This window comes from Hyposmocoma kahamanoa, unplaced genomic scaffold, assembly GCF_003589595.1.
Source record: "Hyposmocoma kahamanoa isolate Upper Pololo Valley unplaced genomic scaffold, ASM358959v1 95, whole genome shotgun sequence".
Lineage (NCBI taxonomy): Eukaryota > Metazoa > Arthropoda > Insecta > Lepidoptera > Cosmopterigidae > Hyposmocoma > Hyposmocoma kahamanoa.
The window spans coordinates 1,873,180-1,894,428 of NW_020654972.1; the positions used below are offsets into that span (position 1 = coordinate 1,873,180).

Consider the following 21,249-nt stretch of genomic DNA (forward strand, 5'->3'; position numbering starts at 1 on the left):
GACACTTTTTAGCGCGGACCCGACGTCCATATAATTGTAAGTCAATGACAATAGTAAACATATTAACTTATACGTTAGTGATGCTTCAAAGTGTCTTCCGCAACTGGAAGCCGCTATCGGAGACTCATGTAAGCTATTCCCTGTTATTCAGTAGCTTGTATATCACGTATGTACTTCTCCACTTTGTAAATTATAACTTTAAAACGTCCCTATACAGAAAATAGTAGCTGACACTTTTGTGTGTAAATAGAACCGTGACATTCTAACTTAATTATCTTCGCCAGTAAATAATTTTTAAAGAATAACGAAAGGAGAACTGACAAACAACATCCCATGAAAAGCATAATTGCAAAGGAAAACACTAAACGGAAACGAGAACAAAAAGTTTTTCTTGAGATAGTCTCCTTAACAATATAACATGATTCATTGTAAGTCACCTAGCTTTTCTTTACGACGTCTTAGAGTTTTCCATTCTTTTATTTTTAAATACAAATTTCAACATTTTCTACGACTGTACGCTCCTTATAAAGTATGCCTTATTTTTACCAGTTTTGAAGTAGTCGACTTCATTTATTTGAATGAATGTATGAATTAATGAATGAAATATTCTTTATTGCACATAAAATTACAGTTAAAACACAATAAAGTAACTTAGGTATAAAAATATAAGATAATGTGCAACAGGCCGCCTTATTGCTATGTAGCAATTTCTTCCAGGCAACCTTAGGATAGAAATTTGGGAAATACCAAAGGGGTGCAACCAAAGAATATCATTATAAGTACACTACACAATAATTATTAATAAACTCATATACGTATATAGAAATATCCATACAAATATTATTAATACATAACAATACATAAATAATAATATTAAATGCTTATATACTTTAAAAGGAAAAAGAAAATGAAATAATAAGTATAAAAAATTGTTAAACCTGCTTGGTTTCAATGGGAACATCCTGGCCGCTGTATGGTAGATGCGACAGTTATTCAAATAACTGTCAAAGTATTATTTGTCTGTGTCAGTCTGTGCTTCCAAAATTATAATAGGTTATGGGTTAACTTTTTTTTTGGTTGCAAAAAAGTGCTATGGAAAATAAAAATACTCCATCGGTAAGCCTACCGGCGCTACAATCGTCAGCCACCATTAGCAAGCTGACCGGGAAAAATTTCAACACCTGGGTTTTCAGTTTAGAGTGTCTCCTTACTGACCTAGACCTATGGGACGTTGTAATAGCAGATGTCGACCTAGCTGATCCTCTCGCCAAGCGAAAGGATGCCAAAGCACGGGAGAAGATTTGCTTATCCTGCGACGAATCCGTCTATCCCGTAATAAGGTCAGCTAAAACTGCTAAACAAACCTTTGACTCCCTTAAAAAGGCGTATGCTGACAGTGGCTTGTCACGCAGACTAGGGCTAATGAAAAAGCTCTTAGCCAACGAATTTAGAGGAAACATGCAAGAGTACGTGAACATGGCGTTAGCAACACAGCAAGAGCTACAGAGCATAAACGCCGCAATGGACGACGAGTTTCTTGCCATAATTATGCTCACTGGCCTTCCGGAGCGTTACCAGCCACTAGTCATGGCGCTTGAACACTCCAACACGAAGATCACATCAGAAAATGTTGTTGCTGCTCTCCTAAAAGAGGACTCGTCTAGGGTTGTACGCGCCTCTACAAGTACTAATGTACATAAACCAAATGAGCCTACTGCTCTACATGTTAAGAAAAACGTACAAAAGAAAAAACTGTTTTGTTCGTATTGTAAAAAGTTAGGGCATGTTGTGAGTGAATGTAGAACAAAAAACAAGAAAGTTTCGGCAACGTGTATTTCAAATTATACATCACATATTACACTTTCATCTTGTTTCACTAACGCTCCTTCCACAGGTTCACAAGATTGGTTCATAGACTCGGGTGCGAGTTCTCACATGAGCAATAGAAAAGATTGGTTTGAGTCAATATCGTCTCATGTTACTTCTATTACAGTTGCCAACAAGGAGAAGCTTCTCAGCCATGGCAAAGGTACGGTAAATATACATATTTCCGACGACGTACATAAAATTAGTGACGTCTTATACGTTCCTGGCTTAGCTACAAATCTTTTGTCCGTAAGGACTTTAGTTAAAAAGGGTTACGATGTATTATTTACAACTAACGGCGCAAAAATACTTAAGAGTGATGACTGTCACATGACAAATACTGTCATCGCCACAGCCTCAAACCACAAAGGCATGTACAAGCTTGACGTACAAAATAGTTCGCATGCTACGTACACACATGCCAAGGAGCCTGCATTGCTCTGGCATAGGCGTCTCGGTCATCCGAATGCAAAAAGTTTGCGTATTTTGAAAAATAAAAATATCGGCGTAGATTTTAGTGGGAATTACAATGATAAGTGTATTCCTTGCATACAAGGCAAACTAGCAAAGAAACCTTTCCCAAACTCAAAAAGTAGATCGAGTAAAGTCCTACAATTAATTCACTCGGACTTATGCGGACCGATGAGTACGCACTCGTGGGGCGGAGCCCTTTATCTATTAACTTTTACAGACGACTTTAGTCGCAAAACGTTTGGATATCTTTTAAAATCTAAAGCCGAAGTTTTTACAAAATTTATAGAGTTTAAGCATTTCATGGAGAATCAAACTGGAGAACGAATAAAAGTTCTGCGCTCAGATAATGGTCGCGAATATGTCAACAAGGACATGTCTACGTTTCTTAAGGAGAACGGTATCGTGCATCAAACCACAATACCGTACACTCCACAACAGAATGGAGTATCCGAACGCGCAAATCGAACCATTATCGAAAAAGCCAAAACAATGCTCCAAGACGCGAAGCTACCATTAGCTTACTGGGGTGAAGCGGTAAATACGGCTATATACCTAAAGAACCGTATGCCTTCTCAGTCCTTGAAGAACAAGATTCCAGAAGAACTATGGACCGGCAACAAAGTCAATCTTTCTCATCTGAAGGTCTTTGGCTGCCAGGCCCACGTTCTTTTGCCAAAAGAAAAAAGAAGTAAACTTGAACCAAAAACACAATCATGTGTGTTCACAGGTTACTCAACTGAGACCAAAGGCTACCGACTCCTAGATCCCCACAATCCGCGCACAATAATATTCGCTAGAGATGTTGTCTTCCTAGAGGACAAAACCTTTGAAACTGTTCCTCACACTTGTGTTGAATCCCATTCGTGTCCACAGACACCTTTAATACAGTTTCATGTTCCACTGGATGATGAACCAGGCCCGTCACCACAGCCACAGCTTCAACCACAACCTGTGACCCCGGAGCCGTCACCTTTATTAGAAGGACCTGTAACATCCTCACAAGATGTTCCCGAACCTGAACTCATCGTAGAGCCCTCACCTGAACCTGAAAGAAGGTATCCAACCCGAATCAGGAATCCCCCCGAAAAATATGGAGAACAAAAGCTTTACATGACTTCAGATCTCGAACCGGAGACTTACACTGAAGTTACAGGTCATCCTCAAGAGGAAAAGTGGGTAGAAGCAATGCAGGCTGAACATGACTCGTTATTAAAACACGGGACATGGGTTCTTGTCGATAGACCAGTGAACAGGAAAACTACGAAATGTAAATGGGTGTTCAAAATCAAAAAGGACACAAGTGGACAAGTCACCAAATACAAAGCCAGATTAGTTGCCAAAGGTTTCACCCAAGTAGCTGGAGTGGACTATGGCGAAACTTTTTCTCCGGTCGCTAGACTGTCGTCAGTCCGAGTTCTACTGGCATTTGCTGCTAAACATAAGCTGCAAGTAGAACATCTCGACGTCGAAACCGCGTTCCTGAATGGTGACCTAAATGAGGAAATTTACATGGAACAACCAGAAGGCTTCTCTACCGACCCAAAGGGCAAAGTATGCCTACTTAAAAAGGCTTTATACGGTCTTAAACAAGCTCCACGACAATGGAACATCAAAGTGTGCGAAGCTATGCACAAACTCAGCTTAAACCAAGCAACAAATGAGCACTGTATTTACTACAGACGAGATGGTAATGATATTCTCGTAGTTGCTGTGTTTGTTGACGACTTCTTCATTGTCTGTACAAATGACATCATGAAGAATGTTTTTAAAAATAAGCTCAAGGAGCAATTTATAGTTAAGGATCTTGGTATCCTCAAGGACTGCCTGGGGATGAGAGTTACACAAACTACCGAAGAAATAACTCTCGACCAAACCAAATACATTGAAAAATTAATTCATAAGTTCGGCATGACAGATGCAATTTCGGTGACAACTCCTTTGGAACCTGGCATCAAACTAACGCTGCCTACAAAGGAAGAAGAAGAAGAAGTCCCGTACCAGGAACTTATCGGCTCACTAATGTACATTGCCATTTGTACGAGACCAGATATTGCTCACACAGTCTCTTACCTCTCGCAGTTCAATGCACATTACGGGGGGGTACACTGGAAGGCCGCTAAGCGTGTTCTTCGGTACCTTAAAGGCACCAAGGATCACCGACTACATTTTAAACCATCAGGTCAGTTCCAACCCGTGTGTTATGTTGATGCCGACTATGGAAACAATCTTGTGGACCGACGTTCATACACCGGTTTTGTATTTTTATTGAACGGTACCCCTATATCATGGGAAGCTCGCAAGCAGCGTACAGTAGCGCTTTCCACGACAGAAGCCGAGTACATGGCTCTGGCGGAGGCTTGCAAGGAGGCTATTTACCTCAAATCGTTCATAACCGAAGTATTCGCCGTCACTCCACAACCCATCATCATACACACTGACAATCAAAGTTCTATCAAATTAGCACACAATAACACTTATCATGCACGCACCAAACATATTGACATTAAACACCACTTCATCCGCGACTCACTTATATTACATAATCTTCACCTGAAATACATACCCACACAAGACATGATTGCGGACATTTTCACAAAACCGTTGCCGAAACTAAAGCACACCAAATGTGCACACTTATTAAGTTTAGGTTAAGGTTTTGTTGTATGTATATAGGGTGTGTAAGTTAGTCATAGGTAGGTGTATATACAGATTGATATTTTTATATTCAATGTTTATTGGTGTGCAGTGTTTTATATGTATAATTTAAGTGTGTGTTCACTTTGTTATTGTCAACAGGATGTTCACATTGCGGGAGGGTGTTAAACCTGCTTGGTTTCAATGGGAACATCCTGGCCGCTGTATGGTAGATGCGACTGTTATTCAAATAACTGTCAAAGTATTATTTGTCTGTGTCAGTCTGTGCTTCCAAAATTATAATAAAAATAAATGAAAGGATAGTGGAGAAAAAGACAAAACTTAGGAGTTGAGGAAGTGATATTTGACACGTCGTTTGAAGGAATCAAGAGAAGGGGAACCTTGAATCGATTCAGGGAGAGAATTCCGCAGTCTGATCGCAGAAACGGTAAAAGAGTTGGAATAAAAATTAGAGGTATGGGATGTTGTTTGTGAGAGGTATGTTTAGTAAGCGAGTATCAGAGGAGCGAAGGGGACGGCAGAGTGTAGAACAGTGGAAAGTAAAGCGATCTTTGAGATAAGAAGGCGTAAAGGGACAGAATTGAATTGTTACAATACATTTAACAAGATCATACTCGTATGCAATATTATTTGACAATAGCAACTTTTTTACTTACATATATTTTTTTGTAATTGAAATAAAATCTACATCAACCAGTGATCGTAATTGTGAAAGTTTAAACTAACTAAAGTATTAACGTTTTCTTCGTATGGATATGCATATTTCGTCATCAATGCGTATACAACATTGACCTACCAATAAATTTCTTCTTTTACTGTGATGTGTCTCATGTTTATTTTCTAAATGGCTAAAGTATTTAAATACGTAAAGTACCTATAGAAACACTACTACAGATTATTGACTACAATATTATTTTTTGCGACAATAATTTGTAGCAAATATTTAATAGGAAAATGATTTGTCGCCAATGTACTCAAGTTTCAATAAATAATACGCATATTCAAATACAATCAGTTCCGAGAAGTCCCGGGATTTGTAAAAAGGATTGTCCACGTTATTCTTTAGTTTAGCTAAATTAACTCCCTCAATTCCAGTCTCTGTATATAACATATTTTATGTTGTTAACAAATAATGTTGTATTGATATTAAATTTAATAATTTAAACCAGCTTTTCTGAAAAAAGCTTCAGCGCCAGTCGTTAGTCTGACGTCAGGAGTAGTGACGAGAAAAACCAATAATTAACTTATTTGAATTTGTGTGTCTTCAGTTATTTGTGCAGTCAACAGCACGTCAAGCTTGACACTTTGTACTTTGCACCGTTCTTACCGTAAGCGGCATAGAAGTGGATTTAAATCTTAAGTGTCAAGCTTGACGTGCTCTTGACCCTGTAGAATATGTAATTTAATTATTTAATACATTATAAATTATATTGGGAAATACTGTTTATGGTGAAGTAAATACAAGTATATATTAAAAAATATTTAACAATAACTTGGATTAATGAGTAAATATCTCTAAATAACACGCACTCAAGGCCATTAAACTAAAAATACTTAACATTGTTTAATTCATCAAACATAATATCGGTTTTTATTCTGGAAGTACGTCATACAGATGACAACTTCCTATGAGGGCCTTTCAAAATCCAATAAAAAAAATAAAGAGTAAACTCTTTATTTTTCTCAACAACTGCTTAAAAAATATGAATATAATAATAAAACAATCGCCCACACCACAATACCACAAGTAAAATTTCTTAAGGCGCTTGTGACAAAAAAGTGCTATTGTCAATATGGTTGAATAATGTACCGTTGATAATTCACAATGTCAATTATCAACGGTACAGTATTCAACCTATACAGGTGTGCAAATCTACGTTACGATATATTATTTTGTCTTAAAATAATATATCCTTTTTATACGTTATACGGCATATTTTATACACGCCGACGACACGCGTATACGCGCCGTAAATGTGCGTCATCTACGCGTATACATTATATAGTGTAATTTCTGTTAGTCTTTTAAATGAAGCAACTACATGAAATTGTAAGTGTAAACTCCAGAGTATATAAGCTTCTTGCTTGCAACTTTTCGATTCACTACAGCGCGTCTGCGGCGCGTATACGCGCAGATGACGCGTGAAATGCGTATCGTCGGCGCATATAATATACGTCATGTGCATAAGCTCTAATTATATAACAATGTTGCCATTTTTTTGCGAAGTTAATTCGCTAATTTATGTGAGTTCAGTAGCCGATATTCGCCTAAGTCATAAAATTCCTAAAAAAACAATTCTACAATGGAATATGAACTCTCTTATACACCCAATTCCCCACACGTAGAAATACTTAAACTCCCAACTGCCTGCACGATTACGATTTTTTTCGGCAAAAATATATAAAGCAAATTATTTAAGCCTGTCACAGACGATGTAGTTTCTATAATAATAATGACGAACGATATTTTAATACGACACAGATATATGTATATATATACAGGGCGTCCCAAAGTTATGGGCCATGAAGGGGAAGTACCTTAAATATCGTATATAGAGTATTTTGCTGAAAGAAGACTTTATGTTATTTTTAAAAGTTAGTAATTCTGCATTCATAGATTTAAAAAAAAATATTTGCTTCGTCTGGGAATCGAACCGACTTAAATGTCAAAAAAAAATCACCCTACTTTTATGATACCAATCGAAAGAATAGCTAAAAAATAATAACTCTGCTTAAGTAACATAGTATTTTAAATGTAAGGAACAACGTGAAATGATTGAATCATATTTCAAGAAAGTTATTTATTGCCGACGACGACGTTTGAAAAGTAGCGATATTATCATTCCAAAGATGCATTGATTGTTCGTAAATAAGTACCCACTTCATAAAATACTTGCATACCTAGTTTTCCATTATAAGTGCACGTGTAGATAAAATGATAAAACTTAGTATTTCAATACGTCCTCTGTAAGCTAGACAGAAGGCAAATTTAAAACAAAAATAATGTTGTTGTTAAATTTGAAAATGGAACAGTTTATGAGAGCGTTTGTTTGAATGAATACTTTTTAAAACATTTTAAAAAGAACTAATATTTTTAAATGTTGTTCTCAAATTTGAAAATGGAACAGTGTGTGCGAGCGTTTGTATTTTGGATATTGATCTGTTTAGTCTTAATTTACTTACACAAGTGTTATCGTGTTAATTTATTGCGAACATGGCATATCAAGTAAGTTTTGATCTAATGGAAGCATATTTTTTGAACGATAAAGATATCTCTAGAAGTTTGCGGTGGTATAGCGTAAAATATCCTGATAGACAAATACCGTCTCGTAAAGTTTTGAAAAGGCTTGTGAACAATTTGAAAATTCTTGGACGTTTCGATAAACGCCCAAGAGAACCACAGCAAGAAAACCACATGATCAACGACGAAGAACTTGATATTTTAATTTACTTTTCGGCTTTTCCGAAAAGATCAGTGAGAGAAGGAGAACTTGAAATTGGAATTTCGAAAAGTAAAATACACCGTGTATTAAAAAAACACGGTTTTAAGAGTTATGTTGAAGGACGATTGGTTCAAAAATTACTTCCGGGCGATACAGAAAGGAGAAAAAATTTCTGTCTTGATATCCAGGCACGCTTGCTCGAAGATCCAAATTTTTTGGATAATATTATTTGGACAGATGAATCTAACTTTAGCAATAACGGTATGTATAACCGCAACAATAATCGTATTTGGTCTAAAGAAAATCCCCTACGAGTCACTGAAACGAATAACCAAGTGCGTTTTTCACTCAATTGTTGGTGCGGACTTTTAAAAAACCGGGTTTTCTTAGTCCATTTTTACCAAGGAACCTTGAACACAGAAAAGTATTTAGGAATACTTCAAATTTTAATGGATGAGATAAGAAATCTTTCCGCGGCGGAGCAAGAAAACTTAATTTTCCAACAGGACGGAGCTCCGGCTCATAATAGTCGGAGAGCTGCAGATTTTCTAAGTGAAAGTTTTGCTATATGGATTGGTACAAATGGACCTATTAGATGGCCGGCCAGATCCCCGGACCTTACACCATTAGATTTCTTCTTTTGGGGATACGTAAAAGATATGCTATACAAAAAGCGATACGAGAACCTGGGCGAGTTGCAAACAGAATTGATCCATATCACATCGAGTGTTCACCATAAAATGATAAGAAAATCAACAGGCAGCGAACTCATTAAAAGATTGGCGATTTGCGTAAGACAAGAGGGATCACATTTTGAGCATTTAATTAATTAATTTACAAAAAATACCCACTTAATTGACTAGGTACGGCAGTTTCATGTATGTTTTTAATTTGATTAAAATAATTAATTTCACGTTGTTCCTTTCATTTAAAATACTATGTTACTTAAGCAGAGTTATTATTTTTTAGCTATTCTTTCGATTGGTATCATAAAAGTAGGGTGCTTTTTTTTTGACATTTAAGTCGGTTCGATTCCCAGACGAAGCAAATATTTTTTTTTTAATCTATGAATGCAGAATTACTAACTTTTAAAAATAACATAAAGTCTTCTTTCAGCAAAATACTCTATCTACGATATTTAAGGTACTTCCCCTTCATGGCCCATAACTTTGGGACGCCCTGTATAATATTATTAATAATAATAGGATATTTTTTCATAAGTACAGTTACTAGAAATTAATTTTGGTATAGTTTCGAAATATAGTGGAATCTTGTGCTAATTGTAATTTATTATTATTAATTGAAGCTATCAGCGGAAAATAAAACAGTCCCACTGCCTAATGCGGGTTGAGGACTTCTCACGTTTTGTGAGGATTGTGAACCGTCTTCGACATGCACATTTAGTTACAATGTTTTACTTCACCGAAAAAGGGCATGGTAAATTTCAAATTAAATTTCGCACATAAATTCTGAGAAACTCCGAAGTGCAAGCCCGGATTCGAACCATTAGGCTACTACGGCTTTCTTTTTTTAAAGTGGTGTAACCCACCTATATATTTTTTTCTACAATATTCTTATTATTCATGTATAAAATAGTGTTTTGTGCAAATGTTAAAAAAGTCGAGTACCGTAATAGGTATGAAATTTTAAGACCTAATTGTGTAATTTTTGCATACAATACTTTTTGTACGAGAAAAGAAAATAATGAGACACATCCAATATTTAATGCAAATTTTCTTAACAATCCATGACAACAAATTCAATTTTTTAAAGTAACTTTTCACTCATTTATTTGGGTAGGCAAAGTTTCCACCGTACAGTTTCTTCATATATTTAGACGAAAGCCAAACAAACGCTACAGAACAAAACACCTAAGAGATGGAATAGAAGTGGCCAACCATTGGCCATCGAACGCTTTTATGTTAACCAATCACTTTTTTTAGAAAGAATTATGGCCTGGTTGGAAGAACTTTTGGCCAATTTAAAGCAGTAGAGCTTTTAAGTAGCGTCATATTTGCTATTTTAATTAGCAAAAATACGATGTTGAAATTATTATAATTTCGAATACCTACTGCACAGAAGTATAATGGAATTTTTCAGTTCACTGGTGAGTACCATAGACAATTATTTAAAAAGTATTTTAGTTCAGAACTAAAAAGAGCTCCTTTGTGATATTGATTATGAAATTATAATTGACAGATACAGGAGTAGAAAAAAATGTTTCATTATTATTATTTTTTAAACATATAAATAGCATTCAAAATATGAAATAATTATGTACTTCAGTATCATTTAAAGTAATATAAGTAAATATGTGTTACATCACTTTTGCGCTGATAGCCTTAATTATATTATGATGATTTATTAATTTTTGTTGTTGTTGTGCTAATATTAATGCAACTATCTATAGAAGAAACTTACGTAAGGAGGGCCAAAACATAGATATCCATAGATAGATAAACATAGATAAACATCTCGTTTTGATATTAATTAGAAGATCGAGTAGGTACTCGTATGTTCCAATTTTCAAAGACAAATTTTGACTTTTTATATACAGTGGGGCTATTGTACTAGGGGAACATGACAACTCGCCAATTTATTATTTCTATGTAACAAAGTGTGGTTCCCAAACTAATTCGTGGCGAGTCTCCGTTTAGTCGGCGCAAACGCCGTGTGCCGCGCGCCCTGCCTGGCCGTTTCGCCGGTCTTGGTAGACTGCGTCTGATTAAATTAGCCGACGACGTAAATTGCATTTCATATCGTAAGCGACTGTCTGATTTATGCGTGGCTGGTACGTTGCAATGGACACACCTGATTGTAGTTCTATGTTCAACTTTATTTCTTTATAATTTTACATATCGTTTGGCTTCTCAACGGGAACCCCTGCCAAAAAAAAAAACTATTTATTGATATCATGCTGTTTTTTCACTATCACAACATCCATCTGTTTTTTGTAACAATGCTCTACTAGTTTCTTATTACTATTGAAGCAAAGATCGTACAGACAAAAATATAAAAAATTATCTCGACCCGATTGGACTAGAACAGCATGAGCATTTAAAAAGTTTATGACTCATCATTATAATATTTTTCAAGTTTCCAATGCGTAACAAAAGAAAACACAACCTGCTGAAATCCTTACGGAATGAGACCTAAAATGAAAACTTTGTAAATACTCGCAAACTCGCTGAAACACATTTAATTACGCTTACAAACCTACTTTTAAATAAAAGAACTTCCAAGCTAACCCAATTGTTGTCTACAATGAGAAAACCACAATGTAACATTTTGTGATTCGTTAATTTTCTGTAAAAAGTAACGAAACGAGGCGGCAGGGGCTCTTTAGTTATATAATATTCGTAGATTCGCTAGCGAAAGCCGTTTAAACTTTTATTGGAATAGTTTGACCATTCTCTGCTTTGCTTGCTCTTACGCGAATGGATATTACGTTTCAGTAGCTCGGCGGAAAAAACCGAGCGTTCGCGACCCCTTTCATCGTAGAATATCGTTTGACAACGGAATCCTGTTACACATATCATTCACAAATACTTGTACGTGAGGGCTATATAAAAACTTCGGAATCTTGTTAATAAAAAAGAAAAATTGTGATACATTCTTTCATCGAAGCGGAGATTACTTTATGTTTAGATTCGTAAAGTTGTTTACCTGGTTTTGTCCGGTTTATAATGGGTAACATCAACACTGCCTTATATTAACGATGGTCGATGTCAAACTTTACTCGTAATTGCATTCTTTCCCCTTTGTGCCGACTCTATACAATAGTGTTACAAGGTGGAAATAGCCAATACACACCGCTGAATCAACGACACACAGTTGATGAGATCACATTTACCATACGAAGAGTTAGCAAATTTATCAAAGCGCGGTTTTAGTTGGGCAAAGTATGTAATCAAATCATACCCGTAGTTATAATCACAGAACAAAAAATACAGTAGAAGTGGTTTGTTAGCGACCGACGCGTGTCAACTATAGGTCTTGAAAGATCTATCTGACCTCAGTCTGTCATTTTCGCTTTTTATGGTATGGTAGTGTCATTCTTTCGTGCAAATTCTTTAAAATCCTAAATCTTTAAATTCCGAAAAATACCTTATTGTGCTGTTTTGGAGTGCAAACGTGATAGCCGCATGAAAAATATTACCCGTGGTGGTATTTCATATCATTGGAAAGTCTTATTTTAATAAATTTTCAATTTTCTGGTTATCGAAATATTTTTTTTGTTACAAGAAACGAAAGTAAAGCTTATGTCTCTGCAATATGGTTGATTCTTGTTGGGAGAACTAAATTATTAACTTCAATTTGTCGTCGTTCAGCAATCAACCGCTAGATGGCAGTACATTGATTAAAATTTCAATATAATATCAAAACGTCCTAACTTGTAATAATAGATATTGAAGGTATTGAACTTTCATCGATATGCCAACAGGGTTTAAATTATATTAACAATTCAGACTTTGTTATTTCTTTTTAAATTTGAAACTACGACCAATCAATATCAAGATTTTGTAGTGTTTCAAATTAAGAATGTGTCCGTTCTGACAGTAATCGAGGGTCATCGAGTATATAACCAGAAATAGAGACGAAATAAGGGGCATATATTCCTGGTAACACAGTAGCGATACAGCTCTTATAAATATCAACTCTCTCTATAAACAAATAAATAAATAAATAAATCATTTCAAAGTCAATCTGAAGTTCAGATCAGTCAACTCATATCCATTTTCGGAATTAATTCGAAATCAGACTCATCATCATCTTCAATCAGAATCATGTCATCACAGTGTTGAAATTTATATCGTTTGTTTTAGTTCACTTTTTTAGCACTGCTTCACTCTTTCGTAGCCAGTTGTCGAACTTGTTTTTGAAGGTATTAACAGAGACACCAGAAACAACATTTTCCTTTATTATACCAATTACACGATTATAAGATCCCAGGTTTGTGTTCTATTTTTTTGGATAATACCAATAGATGAACGAATCGTCTGGTTGTAAGCGACACGCCTATCCATAACAGTTGCAGTGCCACTTAAAGCTTTAAATCGCAAAGATTTTAGGGGCACTGCCACTACGCCCGTCACCCTGAGACATAAGTTGACAAGTCCCATGTGCCTGTAATTTCACCAACACCGTTTCCCTTCCAAACCGGAACGCAATAATACTCACATTACTACTTTGCAGCAGAAATAGGTATTATGGCAGTATTTCCCTGAACTAGCTCTTTCACAAGGAACTCTACTGCTACTAAATATATTATGTATAGTATACATTGTCAAAGTACTATACCACTGACCGATTTTAAGTAAAAGATAAAAACCTAGAAGATTATTCATTTATTTTCTGTCAGCCTGGATTTAATGTCTTCTTAGATATTGAAACATTGTCTTTTTATCTAGCCTAAAGTAAAAATAGTTTAGAATTTTTCCCAACCTAACGACTTGATGATTTGAGAAAGGATAAACGCATTCAATTAATTGCAATATTGATTTTATTGAATATTCAATTACATAGGTACAAAACAAACAATTATTACAACATCTAGAAACCATTGAGTTTTGAGTCAATGTCAATGTTGTCTATATCAACAATACATAAATCTTACTTTAATAATGTAATAAAGTGAAAATATTAATAAAAATATTCAAAAGAGTACAATTAATTACTCCTCTAGTTTGTTTTTTTATAATATCAAATGACTGGACGAACAAGTCGTGCACCTGATGGTAAGCCACACGCCTGTCCATAACAGTGGCAGTGCCACTCAAAGCTTTAAATGGCAAAGATCTGAGGGGCACTGCCACTGCGCCCGTCGCCCTGAGACATGAGTTGACAAGTCCCATGTGCCTGTAATTTCAGTTAGTAATTATTAAAACAAAGACTGAACACAAACCACAAAAAGCAACAAAAAAGACAGGACACGAACCTGCGTCAGACACGGTCCTGTCATATCGAAAGATTTTTCTATGTGTCACTCTTTGTATTAATCATTACATTCCTTTAATTTCAATGAACATAATTTGCTAAAGAGTATTAAGCACATACGTACAACCAGGTAATTGTTAAGATTGCTTATCAACAACAGCAAGCGTACTACAAAGTACAATAAATGATTTTAAAATTTCATTTACAACGTCGTGTACCTATAATAACCATCTGCACTTCGCATAGTGCCTCTAGTTTCCTGGCTCACATTTTGCCCAATTAGGCTTGTAACGACTCTTAAAGCTGGGAGCCTCTTAACTGCGAAGGCAAGGGCAGGCTTTCATACTCAACTCTATTTATACCAACTAAAATTTATTAGTTGAGTGATACCTTTAAGTTGTCCTACTGGTATCAATAATTATGAAGCATTCGTCACTCAAACATTATCAAATAATTACAAACAAAAAATGTTCAAATTCTAAGTAATATAGATGTATATTAATGATTAAGTTACGTCCTTGCTTTTTATATGAGACCTGAGCATGACCTGAGGCTAGATGTTGCCTCATACTCACTTTGACCTGAACCTAAAATCTATTGCGATTGTAAATACATTGTAGTGATTTAATGGCATATTGTCTTTAAAAAACTTCTACAGATTTTGACAGAAGACAAGGACGCCACGTCAATAAAAAAACTAAACCTATTTATAAAAAATATATAAAATATCAACTTTTAAGTCATATTAAACATATGCCATATCATCGTTTATCGTTATAAAATCATTAAGACGAAGGCACGTGTCGGCAGGTACAAAATTCGGTTAGTTTCGGGCCTTTTTTCAAAAGAACGTACAAGAAATAACATCGTATCGAAGCTTTAATGCACATGCTGCGGCAGATGTTTGATTTGAATTTATATCCTTTGTTCGTCTTTTGTTTTTTGACAGTTCGTTGATTTTTCTTTGCAATTTTTTGTTAATGTAAATGGCATTATGATATTACTGAAACTGTATAAGTCCAAGATAATATTGTAATCACCCATAATATAGAATATCTCGCTGTCTTGTTGGTCAATTATTGTTTAAGTTCCTTTAAGACAACATATTTTAATAAACAAACAAAAGAAAACCAATAATGAATGATGGCACTCGTCCTCATTTCATAACTATCAAGATTTCCGTTATGTTACTGCGAAGAAAACCGAGCGTAACAATAACGGCCATCTGTCAGGGGGCAAATCACACTACAAAAGGTTTGATCTACTGCGACGGCTGCGCTTTGGTAGTTCTTTTAAAAATGGGTTGCACCGGGCTGATATTAAATTTTTATTTTTTTATTTGAGCTATAGTCAACGGTGCAAATGATTGTTTTTTTTGTTTGTTGCAGGATGTGAACGCCCTAGTATCGATCCATCAATGAGGGAAAAATTCAACTGACCACATCGGACAATGCGGTCACAAGCTACAAAACCATTACCTAAAAAAGGGGCTTTAAATAAGACAACATTGAAATCGGGCTCCGCTGGAAAACAAGCTAAAAGAAAAGCAGTTTCTCCGAAAAAAGTCAAGACTTTAATTAAAAAATCTCTCGTAAAAACTACTAAGAAAAATTCTACTAAAGATGAATCAATCAAAAAAGATGACGATGTTTCAACTGGAGATAGACACGAAACCTCACTGGACAGTGCTAAGAGTGGACAGTCTAAAAGTGGTTCTCGTAGTAACTCGCCAACAAAAAAGCCTAAAAAAGATCCTAAAGAAAAGAAAGACACGGCTAAAAGTCCACCAGAAAGTACTACTAAAAAAGTTGGCCCTAAGAAAATTCTGAAATCGTCCAAGAAACCAAAAGCAGCAACCAAGAAAAAAGGAAACATGGACGGAGATGATGTAAAGTACAAAATTAATGTAGATGCTGCAAGGAAAGTACCAGCTAAATTCTCTAAAGCTAAAACGATTGTCAAGAAAACCAATACAAATCAAAACAAAAAAGGACTAACTCAAAAGAAACAAACTGTGCAGGAAGTTGAAAATAACGCTGAAAAGATGGATGCAAAAAATACTACCGATAACAAAACTGGTAAAGAGGAATCAGCTGATAAAAAAGAAGACATAAAGAAAGATTCTGCCCTTAAAGATGACAGTAAACTTAAGGAGCAGTTAGAAGTTAAGATAATTGATGAAATTAAGCCAACGAACAACAATTCATCTAATCCACCAGCAACAACTCCACCTGAAACAACAAAAACTGAACACGAAAGGCCCCCAAAATTTTTTACATCAAGTCGACATCCGAGGACGGTAGACATAGATGTAAAATGCCTAAAAACATCAAAGGGTAATTTAAGCATGTCAGAGAGGTTTTTATCTTTTAAAGGCGAGACTAAAAATGATGGGAACAATGAAGATAAAAAAAATACAAACAATCTCGTATCTCAGGGACCTGATATTGATGTCTACACGTTTACTGAAAAAGTCGATTCCCCCAAAAGCATTCTATCTGATTTCCGTAATCCAATTAACAAAAACATCGGCAGAGTTAGGCCTATTGCAAGAGTGAAAGGTACCGTTATTGACAAAAAAGACCCAGAAAAGAAAAAATATTCTCCACATAGACCAATTGAAGAAGTGGTCAAACAGCTGAAAGCCAATAAACGCACAGAGGAGCTCCAAAAGGGTAATGAAAATCAAAATAGTTGTCCTAATGAAGATAACACGAGCGCAGGTGACAAAGAAGAAGAAAAACCAAAACCCATCGTTAGTAAGTCTTATAAAATGGTCGCAAGAAAATCTAGTGTAACTGGAAAACCCTTCAGTCCAATCAAGTTTTCTGATCAAGAGCAAAATCAAAATAAAAGCGAAAAATGCGCAAATGTTAAGAAAGTTTCAACTAAGGCTAAACAGGCTAAGCAACAGAAAAAAAGTAGTATGTCGGATGAGGAACTTGACACATCTAAATTTGCTCTCAACACGAAAACTTTCCACTATAGTTCTTCAGATGAAAGCGTTAATGAGTCTAATGATGACAACGACACCAAAGAGTCTTCCGAATCAGATACTCCTAAAAGTAAGAAAACGAAAAACAAAAAATATAAGCGAATAACTGATAGTGCAAAGAAATGGACTTCGAAAGAATTAAAAGAACTATCTAAAGATTCTCTTGTAGATTTGAAGGATGAAATGAAAATATTTGGAAGTGAAAAACCTAGCAAGAGGCGGCTTAAACTTCTGTCTATGTGGAGTGGACCGAAAAAACATAGAATGGCTTCTTTAAATGCAATGGCAAAAGTTCATTGCTTGTATGAGAATGAAAGCAGAACTCATATGGAATTGGGTTTGATGAAAACTGTTGATAGACAACCAATTCCAAGTACCTCCAAGGCTCACACTACAACTAAAGGTAAAGACAGCAAGCCTAAAGAAATTGAGAAACAAGACAGTACCTCAGAATCGGAATATGAGCACAGAAAAGATAAAAAAGATGAAAGTTCTGAAAGTTCTGATGACAATCCACCGCAGAGATCACTACGAGGGGTACCTGGTATAAGAAGTGCTGGTAAATACTGGGATCCTAAATCGTGTACTTCTTCCAGTGAGGATAGTGAAATGGAATCTAAAAAGAAATCTGCGACTGCTGAGAAAAAGAAGAACACTACGAAATTGCATTCTTCTAATAAATCTGATTCAGATTCTAAACCACCAGCAAAAATGAAAAAAACGGTCGGAGTGCCGGTGAAAAAGAAACGCAATAGAAACGAAGTTGTGATGGACTTGAAAGACATGGTAGTCCAAAAGCGTATGGCCAGCCTGAACGCCACAGCAATATTAGCCGCTAGTTATGAGAAGCGTTCACCAAAGTCTAGTAAGGACGACACTACCTCCGATTCTTGTAGCGATGAGTCTTTTACTCAGAAGTCAAAAAACGGGGCTGGTTCCGGCGTTAAGTCGGAAGTAAAAAACGAGGATGCAAAAAGAGAATGCGAGGAGACGTCGATGACTGATAGAAAACAGAAAGTGGAAGTAATCGTGAACCAAGATACAGACGTTACAATAACTGGTGTATACTCAACACATCATCACGAGGGTTTCTGCACTGTGTCCGGAATGCAGTACCGTATCTCCTCTACAAGTCACACCCAAACAACCGCAACAGCTAACTGTGAAAAGGTAAGAATTACTTTTGCTATTTCGTTTAAACGCTGGCATAAAATATCACCTTAAAGAAAGAACATTAAACTGGTTTTGGTAAAGAGAAAGCCATCGCCTCTACATTCACGTGAATTCAATTCTGTTTTCTCAACGAAATTCGCTTAAATCTTTTCCACATAACACATAACTTACAAAGTGAATAAAAAAGCTATCATTTAGACTAAGGTAAACCGAATTTCACATTTCGTAAAATAGGTTTGCAAAGCCTTGGTGTCTAGCTTTCATTAATAGTCTATAATGAAACTTACTGGTCCCATGGTCACGGCTCATTGAGGTGGTATTAGTCATCAACCTATTCTGAACTTAATTGAATTTATTAATTAATAATAATAATTACTGAAAGTAATTGATTCTAATTACCTCACTTTTTATTTCCAAACAACTTGTTCCAATTTACGCTACATACATACGATTTGTAAAATATATTAAAAATGTGCATTTTTCACTTAACGTATTCAATTTTCTTTTAATAATTAAAAGGAAAAGTAGAAAAAACAAACAAAACATTAACGAGTAGTAACTGTAATCTGCTTGGTATTTTTCATCAGTTACAGATAATGTTTTTATAGAGAACATAACGAGGAGACAGCAAAGTTTAAACCCTTTCGGAAAACTGAATACGCACAGTGGTTCAATATTTTGGTCGATAAATTAATCACAGATTGAGGTTGCGCTTGATCGTTTTACAGTGACAACGTTGACGTTTCGTTGCCTTAGCGCTTTAGTTTAAACCTATTAAATTTTTCGGTATTTTTTTCACATTCATCAAAATTAAAAGATGACCGTTTATCTGTCATTTCAATACACTCGTAGAAATCAGATCTGGATAACGTATTCGATACAAAAATATTGAATTGGAATATGTTTTTAGCAAATTAAAAATAAGTTACGTAGTAATAATTAATTATTTGTTATTATAGTTCAAAATGTAGTGATGTACATTATTGTTTGATGATGCACATGTGTTTTTAAATAAAACGAGTAAATTTGTAAGCAACAGACGATCGACATCGTATTTTTTCGAATATTCATGTGTAATCAGACAGTATCGAATAAATGTGTAAGAAACATACAATCGATATTGTATTTTTTGTAAATCGACGCGAGTCGATGTCAAAATATCAAGCTAATCTGTCTTTTAGATAACTGTTTCATGACTCGTATGTACACACGCCAGCACATCAACCTACGCATTGACGTACCGTGTTCCGTTGCACTGGAGGCGATTTTCGAACAAAAATGTCAGACTACACATTTTGTACCGTTGTCCGTACCATCGCAGACAGCGTTTTTTTTTTTAATTTCTACACAAGAGTTTAGGGTGGATCGAGTAAACAAGTGTCATGTAAAGGAGCAGATTTACCCGTAATAGTGATTAGATCGTTTGCGCCATGAACTCAATTATGGTTGCTTTAAACACTCGTATTGGGTGACATTAACTAAACGTAGCGAAGTTTTAAATCAACATTTTCAAATATTTATTTATTGAAACGTTCGTTAGTGAAGAAATTCGCACCCCTGTACACAAAAATGATCATTTCAAATCATTAGACAAAGGAGAACGATAAAAACTTAAACTCATCTGAGTTATCTAAGATCAATGAAAAGAAAAGAGTTATCAAGATTATCTAATCTTTATTTCATAGGTCAGGAAATTACACTTGAAATCGTCATATCGATTAAATTCTACTGCTCATTCTTAAGGCAGAAGAATAATCACATACATCACTATATTTTGAACTATAATAACAATTCATCCCCTGAGAAGAATAAGCAAGTATCTATAGGGGTTGCTCTTTGTAAATAACTATTTGTATACCCTTACAATCTTTATTTCAAATATCATAGATCGAAACAACCTGTAAGAGCTAAACGGGTCACTACCACGGATTTATGTCATCCAAGCACGCAAAAGCTATATTATAATAATAAGGTTTTTATTCCACTATAGTTTTCAACCTCGTAAATAGCAAATTTTGAATATCAACCCCTTTAATGAATTTGTGACTCTGAAGACGACTGTCATTTTGTGTTACTATTTTTCATAAAAAATACTATTCTTCTTGTAGTATAGTACAAAAAAATATCATCGAAAAACTATAAAGCTATCAACGTTTCTTGCACAGGAGGGATGTTCTCGAGATGAATCCCGCTACACGCCACTCTCTGCGCTGTCCTCAATGAAGCCCCCTGCCGACCAACCACATGGTCATCCACATCCAGGTAAATTTAATTTATTCTAACACAGTAACAATTAAACAACAATAACATGATACAAATAAAAGATAACCTAACCTCTGGTTAAAAAACCGACCTCAAAAATCATTCATCCCCTAGTTTACCACCCTTAGAGGTGGAATATTTTCTTCAAATTTACATGGGACCACTTCTGAGGTACCCTCTTTCCAACAAAAAAAGAATCATCAATATCGGTTTACAAATGGCGGAGTTCTCGCGTAACGTACATACAAAAAAAAACATACAGATGAATTGAGAACCTCCTCTTTTTTTTGAAGTCGGTTGAAAAAGAAATAAAGAGTAACAAACAGGTGCTGTTGTTAATAAGCAAGAAGCAGCAATTCCTTAAAGTTATAAAAATTAAAAGTTTTTTATGATATCAAGTGGCGGGACGAACATGTCGAGCGCCTGGTGATAAGCGACACGCCT

The 21,249-nt window shown here is 35.4% G+C and overlaps 1 protein-coding gene across 1 annotated transcript in view; it reads left to right on the forward strand.

Moving 5' to 3' along the window:
* The window catches only part of LOC113238297, a 319,493-nt gene that overhangs the window by 68,528 nt on the left and 229,716 nt on the right, over positions 1-21,249 (forward strand). The window contains exons 2-3 of the mRNA XM_026475134.1: positions 15,764-18,540; positions 20,709-20,805. Of these exons, the coding sequence (XP_026330919.1) occupies positions 15,826-18,540; positions 20,709-20,805 (2,812 nt within the window). The 5' untranslated portion in view covers positions 15,764-15,825. The remainder of the gene's footprint in view (positions 1-15,763; positions 18,541-20,708; positions 20,806-21,249) is intronic.